Raw genomic sequence first — 27,566 nt, forward strand, 5'->3', positions numbered from 1 at the left:
AAAAAAAAGAAATCAAACTTGTGCTAGACTACTGTGATTACAGTATGTTACATCTTGTTGTTAACCTGCTTTTTATCTTTACTGGCAAACACAGAAGTAAGAACACCTCTCCCCCAGACTTCTCTGACCTCCATTAAGAAAGGTGTGCTCACTTTAAGTAAAAAAAAAAATGATGCATGCACAATTCTATGTATTTGCTCTAATGTTCCACGTAGTAAGTAATGTGTCAAAAGATGAAATTGCTAAAAAGTGGCCTTGACTACTTTAAATCACATATTTGTTTCTCCCCACTACTGAAAAATGCACATGAAATAAATAAAACAGTGGAAGGATGCCAAAAAGGTATTTGTCTTCATGTTGTCCATGCTCACCACATTATACTGAAGATCTCTGTATTATAGCATGCTGAATGCTATAAGAATTGGCTTGCCAGCATTGAGCAATGTCCTTACAGAAGTGGATGAAGTAAATCCTCTTTGATTGCATATTAATAAAGATGGGTAGGGGTTATTCATATGAGGAAATTAAACTATTATGTATTTTATCTGTGATAATCAATCATACTAAATGAAAGGAGAGCATTAATAAACTATTTAATTTCAATATGATGCCTCTACTTCTCAAACATGCTTTGTCAGTACTGCTTAGAAGTTTTTTAGACTTCGTATCTTACGGTTATTAGGAAATAAAATCCATCTATTTTTCCACTCAAATGCCTTCAAATCCTATTATTTTGCCCAAACAATTCTCAGCACGTGGTCTGCACATGGTATATTTCCAAATTTAAAACACTGATCATGGCAGAATTCTGACCATTAGCCATGAGAAACATGAAGTGTATACCCTAAACCTAAATACATTTAAATAGTTCTACAAACTAAGTCCTTACCTCTGTAGTAGGCTGACAAATGCCTCTATATATTTATTAATGTGACTCCTTAACTAATCTAGAAAATTATAAAGTTTGAAGATCAAAGGAATAATGGAATGAAGATCACAGGAATACACCACCAATCTGGCAGTAGCATGATACAGGCAGTGCAAAAATACTAGCAAAGTAAACAGTTGGTCAAACAATTACTGACAATTCTGCAACAGCCTTGTACTTCTTTTCCTTACCTTTCAAACATGATAGCTATTACAAATACCAGAAATATTTCCTTTTTTCTACTCTCTACCAGATTTTCATCTGTTTCTCTAGTATTGTCAGAAAAAGAAGTTGAGGTTTTGTGGAATTCGGCTGTTTATGATTTTTCTTTATTTCTGCTCTTACCCTCACCTTCCTCATTTTTTGCAACTCCTGTCCTGAAAATACCGTAACAGCATCAATAACACTAAAGGGTTATGGAATAAATCTGTTAGACAACGTTGAAATCATGTCTGATATTAGCTAATAAGCATTATGTTATTTTCCATAGGAAAGTTTTTGTGCTATAGTCCATGGTTAATATTTACCTACTTCCTTTAATGTGGTGCACCAACTCTCCTCAGAGATTTACTGTGATGTACCCTTCAGATTTAATGCCAACCATACAGGAAAGGATTGTGTCCTACCAATCCAAGTCCATGTGTGAAACTCCTATTTCAGAGTGGAGGGAGGAGCCACTACCTTCATTTTATTTTGAAAAGTACTTTTTGTTTTTAAATATAAATTTGGTTCAATTTCACTCAATAGATATCACATATCTGCTCTGAAATTATTCTCACCCATGAAATAAAATGCAGATCATAGTACCATGGCGTTGCTTCATTATGCTTCTTTACTAGCATGAAAATTATTGACACCGAACATTTTTCTCTTCAGTGTTCTGGCATTTAAAATCACGACTGCACTGTAAGTTAGTCAGTATAGTAAATCTAAGAATGTTTTCCATTCGGCACAACAGTAACAGGAAACAACACCTTATTTCCCAGGTGGTCCTGCAGTCTCTCAAATTCTAGCTAGGTAATTACATTCTGCTTGTTTGAAGTCTCCTCCTGACTCCGCAAAAAGTATTTTTCATTTGTCATGAACAGTCTGTAGCAGTACTGCAGGCTATGAAAGACCTGCACTTGGGTGCTATGGCTGCCTTGGTATTTCAGCATAATTTACCCAAGTTGTCTTCTATCCCCAAGTTCCTTCTATTCTATTTAAGATCATGGGATAAAACTTGACAAAATTATTTGGAGGGTGGAAGCTATTTTTGGTATTTAGAATTTAATACTTGAGTTCATTAGCTTCCTAAAAATTCAAAACTACTCATTCTTCAGATGTAAAGATAATGATTAATGGGTTATCTCAAGCCTCCAACACTGGTCAGAAAGCAAAGTCAAAACAATTCTGGAGAAAAAAACGTTATCACTGACATTAGGAGAGAGCAGACAGTGAAGGAGCATCAAACAAGGAGAAATTATCATAGGTCAAGCTTTTTAACAGTAATTCTAACCTCAGCACTTACATGCATAGTGCACACCTTAACACAGTGAAAGGAATGTATGATAAAGGACTTAATTCAAGGAAAAGTAGTCCTTCACAAAAAAAAAAAGACACCATACTTAAGTATTTTGAAAGAATTTCAGAAAATTAAGCATTTCAATAAATGCACATCTTATTCACTTTCAGAACACAGAACCATATGGAGTGATTCAAAGGAAACACTTATCTGTGTAAAAAACTGAACTGCTTTAAATAATCATGTTCCATCAGATGGTTTTAAAGGTTCAATTATGAAGATAAGTAATTTATCCCTAATCCAAAAATATTATTTGAGATCATGTTTATTCTTATATTCGGTGAAGATTTCAGATAGACAGGTAGAAGTAGAACATTCCTTACTCACAAATGAAACACTCATACATCACACTCCATTACTTATCTCTAATTCAGAAACCTGTGGTGCAAGATTTTTGTCTGAATCAAGCAGAATAAAAATCACAGAATCACAAAGTTGCATGGTTTGGAAGGGACCTCAAGCAATCATAGGTCTAACCTCCCTGCTAAAGCTGGCACCCTATAATAGGTTGCACAGGTAGGCAAGTCTTGAATATCTTCATGGAAGGAGACTCCACAACCTCTCTGGACAACGTGTTCCAGTACTCTATCACCTTTATCATAAAGAAGTTCTTCTGCATATTTGCATGGAACTTCCTACGTTCAAGTTTTAGGCCATTACTCCTTGTCCTATTGTTACACACCACCAAGAAGAGCCTGGCCTCATCCATTTGCCTCCTACATGCCTTTAGATATTTATCAGATCCTCCCTCCATCTTCTTTTCCCCAGGCTGAACAGACTCAGGTTACTCAGCCTTTCCTCATATGGGAGGCCCTTAATCATCTTTGTGGCCCTCCACTGGACTCCTTCTAGGAGACCTGTCTTTTTTTTTTAATTATTATTATTATTTGGGGAGCCCAGAATTGGACGTAGTATTCTAAATGTGACCTTACCAGGGAAGAGTAGACAGGGAGGATCGCCTCCCCTGATCTGCTGGCCATACTTTTTGATATACCCCAATCTGCAAAAGATTTTTCTATTTTATGCAGTAGAGCATAAGGTTTTTTCCCCCTCTTCCTTCTGGGATAGGATTTTCCTTCAAGTCTTGAGAAAACTTCCCAAAGTTTATATACCTGCTGATAATTCCCCAGGAAAAACAGGAGGACCTCCAAAGTTATCTACAGCAGGACATTAATGCATCATCACCTCAAGCCATGGAAACTGATTGCAAATAGCAAAGTTCAACTAAATTAAATACTTGTCTGTCATAGCAGTACTTACAGTAGAAATTATGTCTTGCTTGTGGGTTCCTCATTTGGTGATGTAATATTCAGAAGTCACCATGCTTTCATTCTTAGATAAGGCATTTCCTTCATGGCTCTCTTTAAGTAATCTTCTGATTCATGTGCATGCTCTTTCTTTATTTCCTGCCCAAAATACGCAATGCACACATAAGAAAATCAGTGAGTTACTAATTCTGATACATGGCATTTATGGCATGTTTCATATCTTCAAAGTACTTTACAAATGACAGCTGATTGAAGAAGTTAGGAAACACTTAGAAACACGAGACAAAACTAGCCAGAGACCCTAAAAGACTGAATAACTCCATCTCAAATGTGCCAGAGGGCTTTAAAAGATCACAGCTTCTTTATTATAAGTGAATAGATCAAAATGTGCAATTCTTCAAAGAAGGAAGAGTTACATTGCTACAAGTTCTGGTAGTAGGCTCTAAAGCATCTTCTCTCAACTGTATCAATAGTTATTGAATAGGACAAAGAAGGGAATAACAGTCTACAGCAGGGTTTATTTTATTTTTTGTATTTTTATTTATTTATTTTTAATTTTGTATCTCCTCTACTTATTCTTCCTTTCCATGTCGTGCAAGCCTCAATTTTAGATTAGAAAAGACAACCCTGAGATAGTTAGGTCCTTAGTTCAGTTTCATGTGGATTTGCCAAGGCAAGTCAGTAGTTTAGGGCACACTGCTTACACCTTCTGTAAATTCTTCCAAGAATATAGATAGCACAGATATTCATACTCTAGAAATCAGAATTTTATACTTGTACAGAAAAGCAGGTCTGTTGGTTACAATACTTGTGAAAATTTAAGTATCATAATGGTTACCTAACAAAATAGATAAGTAATACTATTTTAAGTAATGTGATGATTAAGTAATGTGATGATATGCCAGTAATAACCTTCTTGAGGAATTTGATATATCATCTAAAATATCTGAATATATGGAGAATATGGAGAAGTGCTAAAAAGAACAAATATTGCTCCACTTGTAAATATAGATACCTAGTCACAAACAAAGGAGTATTATGCTCAGTAAAATAAAATCTGACCAGACTCTTTGGATTTAATTTGCTTATACTTGTTTTCTGAGCCACTACTTATAATTCCAATTCTTTTACAGCAAACAGATGAACTCTCCCAGATGAAAACTGTTTTATATACATATATGTAGTATATATACGTATATAATTTCTGAAGAGTACTTACAGGGGACTCAGTCTCATTCACTTAAACAGGAACATTCTTCATGAATTTCACAGGTTGGTGATCTTGCCCAGACTCTGAAAACTGACCCATACATGATAGCATTAAAAACAGTTACAGCCCTCATGGTCAGTCATATGATGTCATCTCTTAAGATTTTTATAGAAATTCTTAATATGAATATGCCATATCTAAATCCCTGCAAGAGATAACTCAGTAGTTTGACATACCAAGCTCTCACCAGGAGAGTTCTACCAGGAACTGTAAAATACTTAATATTTTGCTTAAAAACTTGCTGCTTAAAGTCAGGCAAGCATTTTAGAACAGCATTTTTTTTTTCTTTGATTCCTTGATCTTTTGTTTGTTTGCAATGAAGAGATGGAAATGTGAATCACAGAGACCAAAGTAAGATTATTATAATCTTTTTCATTAACTTTAAAATGTAATACTTACCAGGAGCCTGATAGCTAAGCTTTAGAGCAACTGTGGTGAACGTGTAGGAAAACCTGCCTTGCAGCAAGACTTGGCTATGTATTATTGACTGATAAGTCACTAGTGTAAGCAGCTCTTCAGAAAATGTTTTCTATGTTGTGCATTTTCAATACAAGATCTCAGTTTCTCTGTATGTAATAGCTTACAGTAACTATTCAAATAAACAGTGCTCCTCTGCTGCTGTTTAATCTGAAGCAGTACAGGTCTTTTCATACAGCTTTCTGTTACTCTGAGAAAACATTCAGAAAACATTCAAATGTTACCACCTATGAACCAACAAACCTATCTCACAGAAAACCAAGTCTTGGGAACTTTGGGTCAAAAAAATAAGTTCCTGGAATTATAAGTAGTATCAAAGATGGTCAAAGCAAGCCCAACACTGTGATCTAAAAGCATAAATTATCAATTTATGCTTTTAGATAAGCATGGTGAACATTTCTGCTCAAATTCTGTTTGGATTGCTTGGCTTTAATCTTTTTTATTTTTCATAGGCAAAAGCATTTTCCTGCTGTTCACATCTACAAAAACACTTTCAGATGATCAATTCTCTCTATTTAGGCCATTTTTGATAATTTTATTATTACTTTTATTATTACATAAGCACAAATATGCCTTTTCTCCTTTCTGTAAGTTGTGTAACTTGTTTCTGTGAGCAATTGCCACAGCTCTATATAAATCTAGTGTGCCTGCACTTAGTACTGATGATAATTAGGAGCGTATGAAACAAATTCCCTCAAACTGAATCTGTTATGAGTAATGAAGATTTTATAGTGCAGATCCATGATGGGAGAGATTCAGGCTCCATAAATAAGAGACAAACTAACATGTTTTCTTTAAACTCTTAGAGGAATGGGAATTCTGCTGGGTTATCTCCTGAGAATTAGGACAGATGAAATTCTCTACTTCCACAAAATAATGCAAATCTCACTAGTGATCCAAGACTATACAGCCATTACTCTGTTGTCTCTTCATCTGCAACCTGTAGTCACTTGAATTTCCTAGAAATTGAGTAAGTATTGTGGCTATTAGGGCTATTAGATGTTACATCAATTTCCATTCTGTCCTTATTGTTTATTCCTGTCTTTCTTCTTCCTATCCTCTTTTCTCCTGTTACCAAGTGTTTTTCAAGGTCTCGTCAGCATCCACCATCAAAAAACAATGTCAGATAGGACAACTTTAGATTGTAGAAGAAAAAAAAAGCTGTAGTCAGTTCTGTAAATTTTTTTTATGAAGTTTTATGAAGTGTTGAGGATTTTTTCCCCCCCTGTGTTTCAACCGTTTATCTCTATTGTGGCTTTATTTCCCCATGTTGATTGGGGTTTGCAGTTGTAGATGCATTTATTTCAATACAGTTCAGAAATACTTTGAGACCTTCAGAACAGATTTACCTTTTCCCCCTTTTCAGTCAAAGCAGTTAATTCCAAGTTTATCTTTTTTGATTGAATGTTAGAACAAAAATTACTGCTAATTAGCATTGTTTACCACAAGCAGAACATTCCTCTTTCACATGCTGTGCATAGCAATCTATGCATTTGACCACAGTAGAAATACACACATGCCTAATCTGTGTAGACTCAGAAGTATTTTCCCTAATGTATCAGAGAATGTTGTTACTGTGCTACTTGAATTGAGAGAAGACAAAAAACAGGTTTCAAGTGTCTTTTTGGTCTTGCACCATCAGATATAAACTTGTTGATGCTTTGTAACAAATAAAACAAATTACTCAGATTGCCTTCTCAGAAGGCAATAAAAGCCTTTCCTGTTTACAGAGTTCAGCAAAGTTCAGGTGCTTGTCTCACACCTAAGGCATTGAAAGCTGCTGAAAAAGGAGAGCAGGAAACACTTGTTTGTCCCTCCACATATCACAGAACATTCAGCACTAGATCAGTTACTATAAATGCTGAGCTAAAGACATACTCTTACTTCCTCAGCTGGAGTAGCTGGCCTCAGTTTCTAGTGAGAAAATGGGCATGGCAAAGCTGCTCACTCCACGCTTATTTTGTATCCTCTGAGCACTCTAATCTATGTGAGATGAAGTAAAACAATAATCAGTTCTCAGCAGCTTCACCAAAAAGTCAAACAGATAAGTATTGGACTTCGCTGCAGTAGACTTCAGCTACGCTCTCAGACTTCATCCTGAAACAGTGTAGAGTGCTCACACATCAGTTCTCAGTGAACCAGCACTCAGTAAAACATTTTCTGCTACCTCTCAGCTCCTGGTTCTCAGGTCTCTCATCCTACATGTAAACTGTAAACATGCTAATACAGGAATTGCAGAGGCAAACTATTCAGCACCTCAGCAAGCAAGCCTTAAATGAGCTCATGTAAATAAGCCAGAAAAATACGTATATATTTTTTTAAACTAAATCTGAGGGTATCTTTATTTAAATACTCAGTGCTCTCCTTATTTAGCTAAAGACAGCAACTCCTCTTCCCTGTGAAGATGCAATTTTCTAAAAATGTCATGTTTTATATATCCATACCAGCTATAGCATTTATAAGGTTAATGAAAAAGTATGCAGGTTAAAGAGTGACATAATTATATCAGCTGTAAAATACTCAAAGTTGACTTTTTTTTTTTTTTAAAGAAAATCCTTATCAGACTGATTCTGTTTCTTCTGAAACCCATAGCTAAACAGCACTTTGGAAAATTCCCCCATACTCAAGAGACAGAAATATAAACTACTTTTGTAAATAAACATGCTTCCTTCCAAAAACATAGAAATTCTACCCAACCAATAGTCTGTAATCTTTACCACTTCCATACTGCCTCTGTTCAATCTCACATCATTTTACTAAGGTGAAACTGAGGTGAGGCTGATTACCTACAGATTCAGATAAGGTACCTTAACTGCGCCAAACTTGGAAGAAATAGGAGTCAAACTTGTATGATCCAAGGACTGAAGTTCAGACATCTGTTACAGAAAAGTCATACAGTGACTTAAGAAAGGCTTACCTACTGATACTGTTGGAAGGCAAGCATATGTACGTATCTTATATTCAACAAAATCATAGGCATAATAACAACAGCACTGACACCAGGTACAATGAAACTAATTGAGCTGATGAGTTTGCTTTCATCTAAGACATAGGGAAAAACAGCCACAGGAATTGAATTGTGAATATTAGATGCAAAGCTGTAGAGGCATAGATGTTCATGTACCTGTGTTGGCACAGGAGGTATTGCTGCACAGTAGGAACATCATTCTACACTGGCACACAACCACAGCTGCAGCGAAAGTAAATGGTGACAAACTCAAAATGGAAGAGAAAATCTTTTACACTGTGATTAATTAATTTGGGCATTGTGTGACTATTTTAATAGTCTAAGAATATCAAGAATTATGTAATTGCTATAAAAGTTACAAAAGAAATCAAATAACTTGTATCTATTCTTAAGTTTTTCTTTGTTAAGATAAGGAATCATATAAAAGGACAAAGGGTGAATATAAAGAAATGGCATGGGAATGCAATAACAGAGTCAGAGAGACTAAGAAGTAAAATGAATTCGAATAGCAACAATTTGGGGGAAAAAAAGGCAAGAAAAAGCTCTATTAATACTTCAGAAATAAGTGAAAAACAAAGGGAAGCACAGATCATTACTTCACAAGAGAAGGAGAAAACAACAGATGACTCAGAACAGGCTGAAGCATAAGGTAATAAGGTAGACTATGCAATTAACATAGCTACAGTTTTACCTCACTGAGTTGGAGTTCCCCCCAAGGGCAAGACACCCCATGTCACCATGGAAAATCTACTGTGAGGTAGCAAGACTGGCAGTTACAAAGTTGATGTTAAAATGGAATATATGTTGTGGCCATAAAAGATCTAGGAAAGAAAAAAAAAGAACTGTTTCAGGAACAGTGCGGCATAAAGATGTACTAGGTTTTAGCGAAAAGGATGGGAGTATGACAGCAACTTGTTTCTGTGAAATGCATTCCCATTTTGAATGCTATCCTATTGATCTCAGAAATAACCTCTTAGATAAGAGAAGGAACAAGTGCTCATGAAAACAGCTGCTAATTTGGATAAAAGGGAGAAATAAAAGGCAGAAATTTGAGACACAAATGATTCAATTCCAACCTGTTTTAGTCAGGCTTTCAGCTACTAGCTGTAAATGTTTTTTTGTTGTTGTTTTGTTGGTTTTTTGTTTGTTTGTTTTATAATATCATCCTACTCCAAAGAGCACTGAAACAGTCCTTTCTGAAGTAGCTAACCTACTCACATGTTTGCAAGCTGCCAAATTCAGCCTAGCCAATGAAGGATTTTAAGAGCTGGATTCTTTTCCTCATGGATCACTGGGAATGGGATGGACACTGCCTGCAGCTAGATCAGCAGCAACTCACTGTGCTCAACAGATCTGTAGAGACAGGATCAATTTGGAGACTGCAAGACTGCATCACTCAAAAGAGACAGCCTAATTCAATATCCCTAGCATGAAAATGGAATTATTTACTGTCACTTTTCAGAAAGCAACTAGAACGTTTTTTTTTCCCCCCATTACATGAGAGCACACTTGAGTTATAGAAAACACGGGTGCTTTTGTATACTTGAGGCAGATGGCTAGCTGCTGCATCTTAGAAAAACACAGAGCTGCATGTTAGAAAAACAATATTTCATAAGTTAGTATTTAAATATTTATATATCAAATAGGTGAAACCAGACAGTCAAATATCTTGCACATGTTGTTTGCATTAGATTAAGCTGTTTTGCTTGATGATGGGAATATGACATTAGGGAATGATAATGAGCCCTTCTGAGGAGTCTGACTGCCAACCAGGTAGCATCTCTGGAGCAAGGCTAGCTTCCTATGTTGCTCACAATCCCATCACTCATTACTTCTGCCAGAAGGCTCAAAATCTACACTGGGATTAAAGAGGTGAGAGAAATCTTGCACATGAAATATCAATACATGAATGGGTTGAAGCAAACATTCACCTACCAGCTACTTTTCACTCCCAGTGCTGCTGGGCAGAGTACTGCAGAGGGGGTGGATGGTCTGGACATTTCTGGCCATCTACATCTGAAGGGAGTTAAAAGCTGTTGTCCTTTTTGGAAAGACTGGAATTAGTAGTTCTTTCATTGACAAAAATCAAGGAAATCCAAGCCTGCAAGCTGCCTATTATTAAATATAATAATTACATTAATAGATGGCTATTACAGATGTACCTCGGCCTTTCTAATGACTTCATAAGCATGTGGAACAAAATGGTTTCTATTTCCCACAGAGTTAAATGCTGGATTTAATGGTCTGCAAGATAAATAAGAACTGAGCAGCACAATCCACGCTAGCATTCAGTATCCATGAAAAACAAATGTTCTCCATTGCTGTTAAACAGCAGGCATTAAATATTTTCAGACCATAATCCAAAACTTATTATAATCTTTGCCCTGAAGACAGAAGGACTAAACTGAAGTAATTCCAGTCATTTCCGTGCAAAGGAGAGAATCACTGCTCAAATGTGAATAATTCTGTACCCAAATTACTCAAAAGGACAAGGTGGTTCAAAGTTGTTGTGAAATGTATAATTCTTCCACTGACTTACAAGCAACTGGATCTTAATGTAGTTTGCTTTCAGTAAACAGATTGTTCAAAGCATGAATTTCTTTCTACAATGAGACAAGATGTTGAGACTGGTATGTTGGAGGAGAAAGAGAGACTTGATTCTTCTCCAGTTCATCAGATGATAGAAGAGTCAGATGAAAAATAGATCCTGTACCCACATCCTCATCTAACACAGTAGCTCCCCAGTCCAGAAAAGGTTTTATAAAAGATATAGGGATGTTCTCTTACTCCTGTGCCACATAAACATATATTTCAAGGTCAGCAACAGTCCCATTGGGTGGGAAGGAAGAAAAACAGGTAAGGATGAATACAAGAGATGACTCCATCTCTACTGGGTGAACCACAGCAACTTAGAGAAACAAGCTAAACGCAAGGCAACAAAACAAGAGAGGCTTTCCTGCCTGTTTTCTATGACAAACCTTTTGTAAACTAAGGTGGCTACACCTTCTACTGGTGTGCAGATTGCATCCCTCTGACCCTCCTGCTCACTGCACTTTCATCCTGTTCCTGCATTTCATCCAAACACTGCCAGATTACCAAAACAGTCAAATTATCACGCATATTCCAAAATCCACTTCAAGGCGCTAAATGTAACAACACAATAAAATGGTACCTATTACATTACATTCAAAATCCAAGCACCTAAAAGCATGAAAATGAATAATTAAGAACATCAGCCTTCTGCTGCCCGCAATATGGCCACTTTATGCCTGTTTCATCACAACGCCATTAACTGTCACAGTTTGATTGTTTTTAAAATGTATAATTTTGTTTTCTTGATGTCAGTAGCTAAATGCGTTCACTGAGAAGAGTGGGATCTGGACGGAAGGTACCTAGAAACAGCTTCATTAAAGTTATTAAGGAAACATTAAGGAAACAAAAAAGGAAATATTGTTCAGCTTTCAAAAATAGATTATACTGAATATTGCCCCTTGGCTTTTACTGACATCTAATAGGGAATGAAAGGCATAAAGCACATTAACCCATAAAGCAATTGAGTCTGACAGAACCTGAAAGCATAAGTTGAAAATACAAAGATCAAACATAGGACGGTCCTATAGCCCAGAGACAGGACTGCTATAGAACAGCCAAAGACTTTGTAAACTTCCAAACGGATGACCCTCCCCACTACAATATCACAGCATTTTTCAGCAAGTTTCTCTTGCACTAAAGTAGTCATGTTGTGTTTTCATGAGGAAGACTTAAATGGAGAGCTTAAACTGATTTCTTATACTGAACTTACATTTCAACCACACCAACCTCAAGTTTTAGGACAAAGTTGATATTAAAAGGTTTGAATAAACATTCGTACAAATAATTATAATGTAACATTAGTCAGCTTTGAATTCTGTCATTTAACTGGCAAGAGACATGGGGTAGAGACAGACATGGAAAACATTTCAGAACTTCATGAACAAGTCCGAATTCTACATTCTCAAATGCAAGAACTGGAACCAGAAATCATGTTCTTTTCAAAGTTCATGGGAACTATGCAATTCACATCAGCATTGCTAGAACTTCACTTGTGCATCCACCTAAGCCAGAGACTGAAACATCAAGGCTGAATTTTGCAGGTTCGCCCTTGCGCAGCCTTCCTGATTTGCGTTTATTTAAGCAGGACCTGCTCATATTGTTGGAACCATTATCCTGAAGGAGATGAGCACAGCTTTAAAAGATTCAGGAGCAGTGTGGATAAATACATGAAGAAGTTGAAACCTTAGCATTGATTTCACAAGCTGGAAGAAAACAGATCAAATTTAATTATTCATCCAGCTCCAATCATTGATTAAATCTATAGCTGGTGGTTGAGGGCTCAAGCCAACAGATTTGCAACAGAATAAAATTTACTACCTGAAATATTTCCACTTGGCATAGCAAGCTGTAGTTTCTTCTTCTCTCATTTTTGAGATATACTTGGTTAATATCTCATTATCTTGATTATGTAAGAGAGAGGGAGGAAAGAATTTCCATTTTTCTAACCTGCAGTTCAAACTCAATAGACATTTCTGTGCTTTTACAAAAAAAATTGTCTATAAAATATAATTATGTTATTTAAAAAGGAAAGGAAATATTTAGAGCTACATTTTTAAGGCAATGTTAGCCAGTAGTCAGTGAACACGGACAGGTTGTTTAAAATCTTGAAACTGTGATAGGAGCAGCCACAACTTACTTTCTGTCTTCAATGTTTTACCATTGGCCACAGCTGAATATTGTTATCTGCAGCTGTGAAGTACTGAAGTATTAGGCAACAGCCATTGAAGTTAGATATCTTGCTTCCTACATCAATTCATCAATCAATAGTCTAATCCAATTCAGAAAGTCATATGTACCTATCTACTTTAAAACCCACAGAAATATGAATGTTATACAGGTGGATCTAATAAAAATCAGGCATCTTCAATGGTGTGATTTCAATCCACAAGCCAGAATGCTACTGGTGTAACATATATAAACTCAATTTCAAAATGGCTCTTGAAAGAAGACAGCTTCTTGTTTATGTTTGTCCTATCAAAAGTTTTCTTAAGGGAAGCTAAGTACTGATGAAATGCCATGCCTTTGCAGGCTCCTTCCTTTCTGCAGAGCTCATAAGTCATCAGAATGTCCTGCAACATGCTGTGATTTCTAGTACAAGCAGAATATATGCATCAGTGTAATTCATACCAAGATGACACTCAAGGCACAAAAAAAAACCCACAAAACAATGGGAGGCATATTGTTTTTGTCTTTTCCAACACAGAATACATCAAGAAATGTCAGACTTGACATGCGTGTGTAGCCTCCCAAAGGATAAGATTTTAAGTTGGTTCTCTTCCTATTTATATTCGTCTTTCTACTGCCCAGAATCATATTTTCTTTCATTGAATCACTACTGATTTACTCAAGTGTGAGTGAGCCAATTCCTGTTTAAAAATCAGCATTATTGTGATATTCTCAATTATTTCAAGTTTTTTTTTTTATTTAAAAAAAATATTCAAGTCTTCCAAAAACTGGACTTATGCTGTTCTGGTCAAGTTCCCAACTTCATGGAAATTGCATTGTTAATATTACCTCATTTCCAAACAAGGTTTCATTCCTTTTTTTCCCCCCCCCCTCATCTCACAGCCTTCCTTAGCATAATCGCTATAATTATTCTTTTTAGCAAAAGCACTTGAACATTTGAGAAAAATGTCTTATTAAATCCCTAATAAAATAGGGACACATCAATTATATGCTGGAAGGGAAAAGATTCACCAGCAACTGCAAATTACAAAGGTTGCAAAGTGCCTTGATGAGCTGACTGTAGCTCTGATTGATAAACAGCAATAGATATGCATAAAAGAGTGTGGGTGCCTCCAGCATGTCTCTGCCTTCAGTGAAGCCAGAGAAGAGGGAAAACAAAGTGCTTTACAGAAACCCATTCTCTTGCCTGGACTGATAAGCTTACAAAATAAATAATATGCATTAAGCATAAGTAAGGAGAATACAGAGAGCATTTGTCTTCATCTATACTGTTTCAGAATATTCATCCAAATTCATCTCCTGTGCTGTTTCTGTGGGGATAAATGGATAAACATGGCTCACTCCTGAATTATATTCTCATCTGAACAAAATCAGTGATGATAGCTGTGTGAAAACCCAGAACTGAGATCCAACTCCTTAATGCCTTGTGAAAAAAGCAGTACAGCTTCAATCAAAAGGGTATCCATACTGCCCTGCCAGAAGTGAGTGGGCAGATTACAAAAGAGAACAGAAAATGCATAGCCCCAATGACAGAAGACATCAGCAATGGCATATCAAGCAGCATTTACAGAGACATATCCTATCTATCTCCTTGCTCTACATAGGACAGCCAGACAACCACCCACACAACCACACAGCTTCCTTAGCTGCCACAATTGTGGAAAAACCTTAAGTTACAGAAGAATCACTTCTCTTTGTCATACCTGCACACATCAGTGCCCACAATGGAAACCGCTCCCAAAGAACATCCCTTATCAGCAGTTCCTAGTAAAGTATCCCGATCTTCGCAACAGGAGATTTTTAAGCACCATGTGGCAAACATGAGTACAATCTACATCCAGTATGAAGAGATGTGAAAAATAACAATACTCCCAGCACAGGAAAAAAGCTTTTAAGATTTAGAGAAACAAAAATTTTAATTTTTAGAATTTCGAAGGGGAGCAGGCTTCTCTTTGTCAGTTTCAGGAATTAGTACAAACAGACAATGGAGAAGTGATACACAAACTCTTTCATGTTAAACATTCTTTGAATGTACCCACTGATTTCTCAGATACATTCTGCTGTGTTTTTCAGAAATCCCACACCAGTATTATTCAGCTATGACAAGCATATATAGTGGGCCATATTATACCCACTACTGAAGCAGCAAGCCCTACAGCTTTTTCTCCTTCAGTAACTCCTAGGAGGAATTATAATTTTCAGCAATATACAGTTGTTCACTATAGTTACAACTTATGATTCACAACAATTACATGCTGTATCAATGGCAAAACTCCACTGACAAGGAGAAAAAATACAATAAAAGTACCATTGCTGAATTCCCTAGAGGAAAATCCACTCTTCTGTTGATAGAGCAATAACCAAGTTCAGTGTCCTTAGTGAATACTACTTCTCTCTGCTATATCACTCCTCATTTCCTATGAGATCACTTCTGTAGTGACTAAAAGTTAAATTCCCTGGTGATTCAAGAAAATGGAGGACAGAATTCTTACACCTGTTAGATACCAGTTGTGGAAGACCCTTTCCTGCAATTTTTTTTTTTAATCAATATCTTTCTATGGTTGTATGAGAAAATTATACTGCATACCGGTACTTCATAATTTTACCTCTTTCAAAGCTGTCCAAGTTGCTTCAGTATTCCATTGTAATCTGACCTACACCTCCTAAATTCTAAAAGCAGTTTGTTTTAGAAATGTAAGGCCATTAAGAATCATTACACCAAAATAAATAATATTTACTATCAATTCAGTTGGATGCTGCCTTAAAACTAAGAGCCCAAACAATTCCCAGACCATCACAGCAGAGTGGACAACTCTCCTCTTTTACTCTCCATTCCTGTTTTCCTTCTATATGATTTAAGTCAAAATCACAAATACTCCTTACCTTGCAGATGATACACAGAAAGCTATCCTAATCAAGTCAGCTATCACCTTGGAGAGCCTAAGCAGAACATGGATGGGTAAAAGGCAAAGCAGAGATGAGCAGTCTGTGGGGCAGTCCTGTAATCCAACAAGTTCCACTGTTAGCACTGAGGTGAAAGTTATCTTGGCTTTTCATTTAGAAATCTAGATAACGATTAAAACTCTGAAATACTCCAACAACAGCTGCTTTAAACAGAAGTTACCAGATGGCAATATTTGTGTGGGTATCACGAAGTCTGGCAAGGAACAAACTAATGGTGTACAAAATGCTTTGATGCACAGCCTTCACGCACTAACCTTAAAGTGAAATGAAGCTTCATGCAAGGACTGGTCTACCCTGCCTTTCACTTAAGTGGGAAAAAAAATTAACAATACAAGTGTACAGGCAAGGAGTTATTTGGCACAACGTTGTTGGGATTGAAATGAGTATCATCTCTCAACGTGGCTAATATTTGTGAATTTGTATGCAAATTTTGCAAAAAAGCTCTAGGCTAGGACACATTTTAGACGTATTGCTGTGAAGTTTCCCAGTGGGTGTTTGGAACATACATAAAAATACAAAGATTAGAGCACAGGCCTCTTTCAATCGTATTTTAGAAATGGAATATAATGACAGCTTAAAATCCCAAATCCAGTGAAGCCTGTAAAGTTCAAGAAAGTTCTTCTTCATAAATAATATCCTTAAAAATATATAGTCAATACAAACAAGACTAGCCCCTACAAAGGCTTAAGGAGGAAATTTCAGGGCTATCTGCCATATGCATAAATATAACAGACTTTGATTAAATGCTTTTAGTATGTCCTTCAATGGTCAACAGCAGAAATGATAGAAAGAGTAAGAAACAGCATCAACTGCAGCCTGCTTTTAAAAAAATAATAATGATTTACTGAAGACATCCACAGAGCACGGTACATGCAGTGTGAAGTAGAAGCATACTTTGAATTTTCTCCTGTTTACAGGAACATATGGCTGTGGTCTACCTCTCCACTGTTACTTCAGAGTCCATGTACTGCATTTATAATGAACTCAGACAACCTAAATGCAAAGCTAAAACCAGGCCTTCAGGTGCACATCGATTTCACCTTTTCACTCCAACTTTGAGCATTTGCAGCAGAAAAACAGTAACCTATGTAAAGAATATACATTTACAGGTCAGAGCTCAGGTGCAATCTCTCTGAAAATTGTGTTGAACAGGTAACCTCGCTGATTTCTATTGCAATGCTGAAACCTTTATCAAAGAACACAAGATAATGTTGATTAGTTCTGCTTTTTTATCCAGCATTGATGGAATGGTCACTGATTTACTTATTTTGTACAGAAAAATATAGCAAACTTGCTTTGCATTAAATACTCCATTTCTCATAACATGGTTTTTTTCTTCCTTATAAAATCAGCAGAAATATGTTGACAGATAACAGATAATCAAAGCCTAACCAAATTGAGATAAATTATGATGATAGTAACAAATTAGAATGAATATGTAGCTCTATAAAGCACAAATACATTACTCATTAATACTTGTGCTTTTAGGAAAGAGTTTTCATATCATAAACAACTGACTGTTTAAAATAAGCTGGAGTGAAATTCACTACAGATAGTTTAAATCATTTACTGGTCTGTGACTCCAGTGATGGTCCTCCAATCCTCTACCTTGCTATTCAAGACTTCTGAGAAATAAAATAGAGTAATAATTATCATCTCTAGAAATTTTAGACAGAATAATTACATTGAATCATACCAATTTATTTATGTATTTTTTCATTTGTTCTGTTGGACTATTTCTCCAAGACAACTATTATATTCAATATCCTCAGTATATTAGCATCCTGCAGTAATGTATTTAAGTTGAGCATGTTTATTATATTTATTAACCAAAGAACAAAAATAATAGAATGAGATGTAATAGAACACATACATCTTCTGTGCAGTTAGCAAGCAATATATTTAGTTGTTTCTCCATGTGTTTTTTTTTATTTCAGTGAGTGCCAGCAACAGATTCTAAATTCAATAGAATTTACTTAGTACAAAGCATGTTCTGCAAGAGGGGTCTGAGCAACTCTGAACTTTACGTACTACTGTAGCCATGGAAGTTTCTGCAGGAAAAGTGAGAAGTTCCCACTGGAAAGCAACTATATGTTTGCATCAGGGAGGAGAGAAGCATCCTACATAGCTCTGCACCTCTCAGCAAGAATAAGGTCATAGAATGTCCTGCCTACCTGTGGCACTTGGCAGTGATGTGCGAAGAAACCTGGCCCATGCACTCCCATCTTCCCAGCACCTGAAGTATGAGAAAAGCTCTCGTGCAAGAACAAAGAGCTGGGATGCACTTGCGCTATATGAAATGAGCTGGAGGACTAGACAGGAAGATGTGAAAGCTGCAAATGGCCCATGGTAGAAGGCCAGAGGCTCAGCAGCTGCTGAGACAAGTGATCTAGGTCACTGTCACTGGCCACCATTCCTGGCATGAAGACATTGATCCAGAGCCTGAGAATGACACACAGCATATCCTGCTCCCAGTTACAGAGGAAAAAAGGTCAGAAGTCAGCCAGCTAAGTGCCTACCTTTCAGAACAGAGAGATGTGCATCAGAGGACAAAAACTGGGTCAGCAGAAATCCCCCCGTCCAGCAGATCATCCCAGATACCTCGCAATAACATTACCTTATTTTAAATGGATGAGCCATCATTGTTTTACCCTGACTTATTCCATCAACATTTCCACTTTCCCCAGAGATGGGCTTAAGCCACAAACTTCACATGCAGCTCTAAATTCCCCTGAATTTTCAGATGAAGAGACATGCCAGGAATTTAAAATTTACTTTCCCGTAGCTGGGAAATTATTCTTACAAAACAGCAATCCTCTACAGTAAGTGAGCACACATTTCATTCTCCTAAACTATGTGCACAACTATACAATTGAACTGGTCCTATGCTGTTCATTATTAGCTTATATCATTAGGCATGATTTCTCTTTGGTCACATCCACATACTGAAGTATTTAGCTGACAGAACCACCAGCATTCTTTTTAAGTAATGGATGAAAAGCAACAAAAGTAGAGAAAATGTGCATCCAACATACTGCTGGAATTTAGATGTAATAATACACCTAAAATGCTAAAGGATCTTAGGGCCTAAGGAGATATTTTGTCTTTTGAATTACCATAGGACCTCTTACATGAAATTGGGATTGGACACAAATAGTCACTCAGACCAGGCACTGCTGCCTTAAATTTTAATCTACATTTCATTTGAAGAAATTCTAGGGGTCATCCTACTGTCTTTAGAACAAATTGAAAAAACTGTTGCAAGGCAGAGGGAACAGGAGCCAGCTGTCTGATATGTTATTACATACTGAGTACTATTTAAAACTACTTAATTTCTTTGATACTGTCTTCAATTTGTCATACTCTATCTTCATAACATAAATGCTCTTTCTGCTTTTTTGAAAATAAGGTAATGAGAGGTAATTTAGCAACCCACTAGTTAAAGTTGGGTAAAAGTTAAAGCCATAGAAGGTGCCTCACTCTTTCTGGCCATGAATAAGGGTCAGTATCGATCTGTAAAAATCAAATTGCTTGGCTACTCTTTTCCAGGACAACTTTCAAAGTGCTATCTCACTTCCAACGTGGCACGAAAACAGAACCAAAACAATACCAGCATCTTCTACCTTGCACTAGATGCATGATTTCATTTTAAAACTATTTCCTATGACTCTATTCAAAATAAGCAGAAAGGACCTTACAACCTGAATCAGAAAGTGACAAATATAGTATTCCCCAAGGTGACACCCTCATTATTTTTATAATGCTTGCTCTACTCTGCCTGCTAAAACAGTCACCCTATAAGTCAATTTTAGGAGAAGTTCCTGCTTCTGCAGATTTATTTTTATTAGCATGCAACCGTACCAGATTCATGTAAGGCTTGCCAACTTTTTGATCATCTCTTTACACCTTGTGGGCAGGAAGTATAACTAATACAGCTCAATCTTATCTTTTATATCAAAACTGCTGAGAATCAAGAATTTCATATTTTTCTAATGCTGAATCTAGCTTTAACCTATATGAATATAGAGCGGGTATCATGCCTTAGCAAATATCCTAGATCAGCATTTCAATTACTTTTAATAACTTAATAGCAAAGAAATATTAACAAAATTACCTCAATATTCAGCCTTACTATGATTTGTACAAGTTTCTTTTAACAAGTTCTCCCAGATCCTAGTTCTCATAGAAGGAAAGCAACTCATTTTCATTCAAAGATAATGACGTATTAAGACAGCAAGAATTCCAAGTGATGCACAGGTCCTAGCAAAAATAGCAGCTGGATAGAACAGGGGCAATGTGTTCTTTAAAGACATTTAGCAAATGGAATTTTCATGTCAAGCTGTATCTGCTATTTGCAAGTGATCCTTCCTAAACCTGCAAGAATATCAAATAGTGCTAGGTATTTCCTAGGTTTACTGATACCAATATCCACAGGTAAAAATAACCATATTAAGAATGCTTCTTTCAATAGACTAATATAAAAATAAGCCTATTTTACGTCACAAAGATGCTCATAGAGGTTTTCTTTATGCTCATCTATGTCATCAAACACAAGCTGGACCTCAACATGAAGGTACCATGAGCAAGTCGGTCACCTTCCCTCTCTGTTTAGACCAGTAAATTGCAATATGTCTTTTGAGGTGGGGTACTCAATGTCCTGTTAAATGCCTTTTACACAGATCTGCTTCACAATCCCTTTATAAAGTTCCCTGTGCAGGTAAACAGTGTTCAGCACAAAATGAGCGTCCAACTGTAAATATAGACAGTTGTCTTTAGTACTGTGTTTCTTACCACATTAATTTCCTGCATTCCTGTTCCAACATGAATGCCATTTCCCAGTGCAGAGGAGTGTCAGCTGTAGACAGTTTACAGAGATCAGCCTCAGGGTACTAATACTCTGGAATTAAAAAGTTATCCATTCCTTAGAGACTCCTGTCATCTCTGGAATGAAGGCTGATTTGGCAGCACACAGACAGGATACTAAGTGTACTTTTTGGAGCAGGGATTCCTAAAATGTTCCCAGCAGTGGGAAAGATTATTCTTTCTGTAGCATCACTACTGGAATTGCATATTTTTAGAAGCCAGGGAATGACTTTGAGGAATGGTTGATTCATCTCCTTTAATTCCCACTACCACCAAATGTTTTCAGACCATTCTCCTTGCCCTTGGCAGGCTGGTCACTCACTTCATCTCCCTGTGTAAAAGTGTGAGGGAGGAAAGAATGCTTTACAGCTGCCAGGAAGAAGTGGCTGCAAGAAATACAGAAGGGAACAAGAAGAAAATAAGGTGTGTGGATAGGCTTTTTTTTTTTTAATTATTATTATTATCTCTCCATGCAATAAGGATCCAAGCCATAGCATCATCTCATAGCACATATTGTCTCATGTAGAGTTAAATCATTTTTTAATTTGGAAACAACAATCAGCAAGAATGCTAGCTGGCAGTACACAGCAGCTCCTTCATCCAAGGAAGGATTCATATCTCCAAGGAGGACATATTCCTTCTGCTGCCAGTGAGCCATTTCCTACCTCATGCCAAAGAGTCTGCAGAAGGCCTGTCAGTCAGAACAAACTGCATAGATGCAAAAACATGATGTACACTTTGCCATGCCATTCTCCCAGAGTCAGCTACAGAACTGAGGGAAGAACATACAGCAGCAGTAGATGAAAAGGGTGAAAAGTTGACCTCCAGTTCACAAGTGCACGAACAAAACAGGAGAAATATTAATTACACCATCTAGAATGCTATTCATCCCCAAGCCAATGTTCACACATGTCCACACAAACCAGTACCGAAACCCACAATGCAATGGGCTGCATCACACTGCTACTCACCATTCTATAGAGACCCATCCTTCCCATGTTCCCCAAATAGAGACTAACCATTCTCTCTGTACAGCAGGACCATCCCTCTCTCACACTGTCCTTGTTACAGTTCTGTCATTTCCTTCACTCTCATTTTTCTCAGTCCTTCTATGGAGGCGAGGTCACTACCATATCCTTACAATCACCCTAGGGCAGCCATTCTTACCTTCCTGCACAAGGGTCCTCCCCAGCAGCAACTGACATAGCTCATGTGATCATAAGCGATGTATCATACGTGGCCCTTGTTTAGCTGAGAAGCAGCTTTACATGGAAACAGAAGAGTGAAGAAAAAGATGGACGTACCATTCATCTCCCAGATATGTCTGGAAGTACGTGTTGCTGCAACGGATTTACAAATAAACGAGTTGGTTTTTTTAATAATATAATTTGTTGTCAGTGCTCAGGGTTATTTTTGGCCAAGAATGTTATTCTTTGAGTGCCTGAACTCCTCTGAAGGCTTCTTCCTCCTGTGAACTACAACTGGTTCATGGAGCAGCCTCCAAGTCTTGTGTGGTAAGCTGTCAATTCCAAGAAGAATGAGTCAAGTGTTTGCCCACATGAAATTCATTCCCTGTTATTTTAGGAAGAGGCAGAGAGGCTCATAACTCATTCTCATCACTGCTGGGAAGCAATCACCAGGTCTCTTGCACAATTCAGAGAAGAGGTCTTCATAGTGATTTAAGCAACATGTTTCAGCCAAGGTAACGCATGACATAGCAATGTCATGGAATGTGCATTTTAAATAAGAATTAAATGAGTATTTCTGCACTTTATTTCAACAGTGATCACCCATCTGCATCCAATTTAGGATTTAGAGTTTTTTAAATAATATTCTCAACAATAGTTATCTTTAAACCAATCAATAAAAATAATTACATTACTGAATAATGATAGCAATGACTTGAATTGCTCTCACTACCATGAATTAAATCCCAGATATCCATCAGCAACTATGCTGGCCACTTTTCCCTTGACTGTGAAGAGCTTGGAAGCACTGAGTCCTGGGTTTAATTTTGGAAATGTGAATCTCACCTTGCAAAATCTTATTTGATCAAGCTTTAAAAAAAAAAATTAAAAAGACTTTAATAGTTCTTTTAGCTGTGCAGATGTAACTTCTGCAGTTAACACAGAAAGCAATACTTCAGTATCCCAGCTGAAGGTGGTAAGTCCCTAGTCCAAGCCTAACATTATCAAAGGGCCTAGAGATGGTCTCTACCAGATTGGAAATTTGTGTCTTGAGAGCCAGCTTAAAGACTAAATTATTGTAATATTCCATATGCTGGTGGACAGGTTCATCCAGACTCAGGTACTTTATTTATATCTGTAATGCCAAATTTGTGCCATTACTTCAGGGCATGTAGAACTTACCAGCCCTGCTTAAGAAGTCTACAGAATGAGTTAGTGGTGTACTTCTAAGCACGGTGTATAGATTTCTTGCTTCAACTCCCAAATCTTGCTTTTCCTTACAGCATTGCATTCATACACATAGACTCCTATGAAAGATCAAGAGACACTGTCTATTATACAGGCACATGCAGAAATAACACATCTGAGTACAATGCCACAAAAAAAGAGTGGCAAACGGTCACAGTTGTTGAGACTAAGGTTAAATTTACTCATAAAACTTCTCTGTCAACAAGTTATTTAAGGCTTGTCACTATATTTTTATCCTTCCTGCAGGTCTGAGTTTCTAGATCATTACTGCAAATTAATGATAAAGATATTTGAACTTCCTTCCAGTGGATGGAAACATGTATTTTAGAAACATATTCCTCTACTAGTTTATCACAGGCAGAATTTAAAGGTTTCCAAGAATCATATCAGGCTATTTATATATTAGATGAGAAACAAGAAGGATAGACATTACTTTTAAAATTTCAGCAACAATAAGAGTAACTTATAATTGCACCATTCAGACATATTCTGGAGATAAATGAGCAGATGCGAGTACGTCTGTAAGTTCTAATCAGTTTAACTTAGTTATAAGTGAGAATGTAGATTTTTCACAATATGTAGTTTATACCAAATGAAAAAGAAATGTGATGAAAACAGTCAGAAAAATAGCCTACAGTCTTTACGGTGTGCTTGAATTTGCAAGGTGCACAGCCTCTATTAATGTTCACAGGGTAGTATAAGAGTTGGCAGTTGGCATGATTTCTAAAGAAGTAAAACTCATGCTTCAGAGAGTTCCTTAAGAGAATGGTTCTACTTCCTCAGTGATAGATTTGTTTGTGGCAACCACAGACAATAGCATGTTTAAGTTTCTGTACTATAAGTAGCCTTCACCTAAGAGATTGAATGTCACATTGATGCAGATGGCATCCTTGACTACTGCTATCACTTCACGATATAGAAGTTACGTTAAACTCATGTAACTGCAGCTTTCTGCAAAGAAATGTTACAATAGGCCACAGAAAATTTCATAGAAAACTACAAATACAGTACAGTACCTCCAGCTTATGATAACGTCCACTGAAAGAAACAGAAAGAAGGCAGAAGACAGCGTTATGTTGGGATTCCTATGAAAATCCCACGGATCGCCAAAGGCTTAGAGTCTCCACTTACAATATTTATACTTCTGAAAATTATAGTTTAAAGCCTCTGAAGAATTTTAAGTACAACTCCATTTGAAATTTTAGACTTGCTGTTTTACTACAATATTCTCAGCCCTGGTAGGATTAGCATTATACACTGAAGAGTGTAGTCAAAACAGAAGTACTTCAGACCTCTTTCTCTTCAGCAGTACAGCAAGAGGAAGTCTCTCATAATTAGTTTAGGTTTTAAGGTGGAATAGCATCTCACTGTTACCTCCTTTACATATCTTTTTGAGTGTACAACATGGAAGTTTTTTCCTACTTGCTGGTGTTGATCTGCTTGTGCATTTAAGATAGAGGAGGTGGAGAGAGAGGTGTTAGGAAGGGAGAGTGAAAAGGAAGGGAAAGCTGGTTAATGTTTTTCTTTTGGCTTGTTTTTATGAGTCACTCTACTAAGTATTTGCATTAGCAGATCTCCCGCTGCTGCTAGATCATTCAATTGTTTGTTTAGTTGTTCTGCCTCATGAAAAAAATCCAACAACACTGAATTTTTATAGAACTTTGTATTTTACTAAATAATTAAATCTCTAAGAACCAAATAAGTGCCCATCTCTGTGGTCCCTAAAGCAATAGAAGCTGCCCCAAAGTCTGTGCTACTACATACTTCACTGAAGGTTACAGAACCATACTTTTGCTTCCTCCTGATTGAGCTTGATCAGAAAAAGTGAGAACAACATAACTGAAATACCACAATAACCAAGTTTAAAGTTCAAAATTTTCACTCCAACATGTGAAGTATAGTGTTGCTTAACATAGAGCTACATTGGTGAAACCAAACATTTAGTATAACTTTGATCAAATCACTTTGAAAGATTTGTATCTCTCCCTTCAGGTATGAAACTAATATTGCTCAAATGCATATCAAATTAGATTCTGCACAGGCACCAAAATTGTCATTGTCTTCTTCCTGCAGAACAGAGTCATCAGAAAATCTTGCTACAGTGTTGAAAAAGATTCGAAATCTAAGCAGAATTCTATCACAGCCAGCAGCCTACCAGCAGCTAACTCTAAGGAAAGCAAAGGAATAAAAAACACTTTTTTTTTTCCCTCCTATCTACAAGAGACTAAACAGCAATTTTCTCTTCAGTGTTCTTTTATCTCTTGCTTATTCTTCAGCCTTCTAGATTACCTTAGCACTCTGCTTCCAATAAACCTTTTTTCATTTACAAGAGTGCCAGCATATGTTAATTTAAATTGAAGCTAGAAATCTGTTCATTAGATTAAAAGGCAATAAAAGCATCAGAACTTACCTGTTCACAGAGGATAGTTCCGATTTCCAGTCTGACAGACTTGATCCCAATAGGAGCATTTGAAAATGAAGCTCTTCAAAACAGTTCTATATCTTCTTCATGAGTTGCTCACTTCATTTTTCCATCTCTTCAATCAAAATGACTAATAGGGGGAAAATGGCTGTTTAAAAGCCATAAAAACCTTGTCCTGGTTCTAAAAGAATCAGTATATTAAAAAGAGCTTTTCTTCATCACAGACTTCTCTCTACGCAACTTTCTCTTAAGCAGAGTTCAATCCCAAACAATGAGTGCATATAAATGGTGTCTTCTTATCACATCTGTTCCTGGCGTGAATTCAGAGATGCAAGTGCTGACTTCAGTAACAAAAATACTTTTTTTTTTTTATTTTTTTTTTTTTTAAGTTACTTGTTATTCTTGCTGCACCAACATAACCAAGGGAATATGAGCTATAGCTCTTCACCATCATCAACAGAACCATGGGATAATTAAAGGACTCACTGCCTCGGTGAGATTTAAAACGTAGCTTACCCACCCTTCAAAGTATTTGTCACCTGTTATTATCGGCTAGAAGACACAAAGCTAGCAGATCAAGTGTATAGTTGCCTGATTTCACCTGTTAAGGGGATGTTCGTCTGTCAGGGAGATAAAGTTTCTCTTTCACTTACCACCTGGGCATATATATATTTTTTGAAGTTGCTGGAAATATTAAACAGTTTTTTAAAACGTGGTTTAAGCCCCCTCCTGTACAACTTTATTGCTTTATTCTATATACATTCTTGCCCGACATGCCACTTAGACTCAAGACAGCTTTCAGAGGGAGATGTCACTGGGATTACTTTGGAACAGCAGCATCACTCTGTGTAAAACATATAGCAGGAGAATGCTGTAATATATCTTATGCAGTTTATACTATTTTCCACAGCATTCTACTGATGTTTAAAACCCTTTAACTGTATTTAAGATGCATCAGTGATCAGTATGGAATAGTATCTATATGCCTGTGGTATTTGGACCTTCCTGCCTACTACTGTGGCCTGCAATTCTTCCACTGAGAGTGCCTCAATTTCAATTTAGCTGTGACACAAATTGTCAACAATTTCTTTCAGATACGTCATCCAAAAAGCAGATCTGAATAACCACATTTTTAAAGAAATGCAGAAAATATCAGAGTAGTGCTCACACAAAATCTAGTCCATCTTTTGGTCACTCAAAGCACATAACAGACATGATGGAATGTCCATGCTCTGGGCTGTATACTGGTTCATTACACACACAGCTCCCTTTAAGCACAATGTGAATTCAATTACCCAAGGAGAGGGAGGACATTCTTCAGGGTGTGCACACATTCTCAAAAAAAAAAAAAGCAGCTTCTAATGCCTGTTTCAAAGATGTTAAAAATCCGATATTGATAGCTTAGCACACTTTTATGACTGACATATATGCTTCAGCTGTTCACAGGATCACCACAAACTGTAGGTGTTGGAAGTGACTGCCGGAGATCATCAGGTCCAACTCCCTGCTATAATTTTATTCCTACAGCACAAAAATTTGCTTTCCTACTGGCTCCTTACCAATCATATCCTTAGCATTGAACACATAGGGTGCATTACTGCTTCCTAAATTTTTTTTTTTTTTTTTTT

At 36.8% G+C, this 27,566-nt stretch overlaps 1 protein-coding gene across 1 annotated transcript in view; it reads right to left on the minus strand.

Moving 5' to 3' along the window:
• Window positions 1–26,293, minus strand: part of KCNK2 (potassium two pore domain channel subfamily K member 2) — a 101,071-nt gene extending 74,778 nt beyond the window's left edge. Inside the window, exons 1-3 of the mRNA XM_031552165.1 lie at window positions 25,927–26,293; window positions 4,980–5,060; window positions 3,753–3,898 (exon numbers count right to left, since the gene is read on the minus strand). Coding sequence (XP_031408025.1) covers window positions 3,753–3,786 — 34 coding nt within the window. The 5' untranslated portion in view covers window positions 3,787–3,898; window positions 4,980–5,060; window positions 25,927–26,293. The remainder of the gene's footprint in view (window positions 1–3,752; window positions 3,899–4,979; window positions 5,061–25,926) is intronic.
• Window positions 26,294–27,566: the final 1,273 nt, after the last annotated feature.

The sequence above is a fragment of the Meleagris gallopavo genome, chromosome 2 (genome assembly GCF_000146605.3).
Source record: "Meleagris gallopavo isolate NT-WF06-2002-E0010 breed Aviagen turkey brand Nicholas breeding stock chromosome 2, Turkey_5.1, whole genome shotgun sequence".
NCBI lineage: Eukaryota > Metazoa > Chordata > Aves > Galliformes > Phasianidae > Meleagris > Meleagris gallopavo.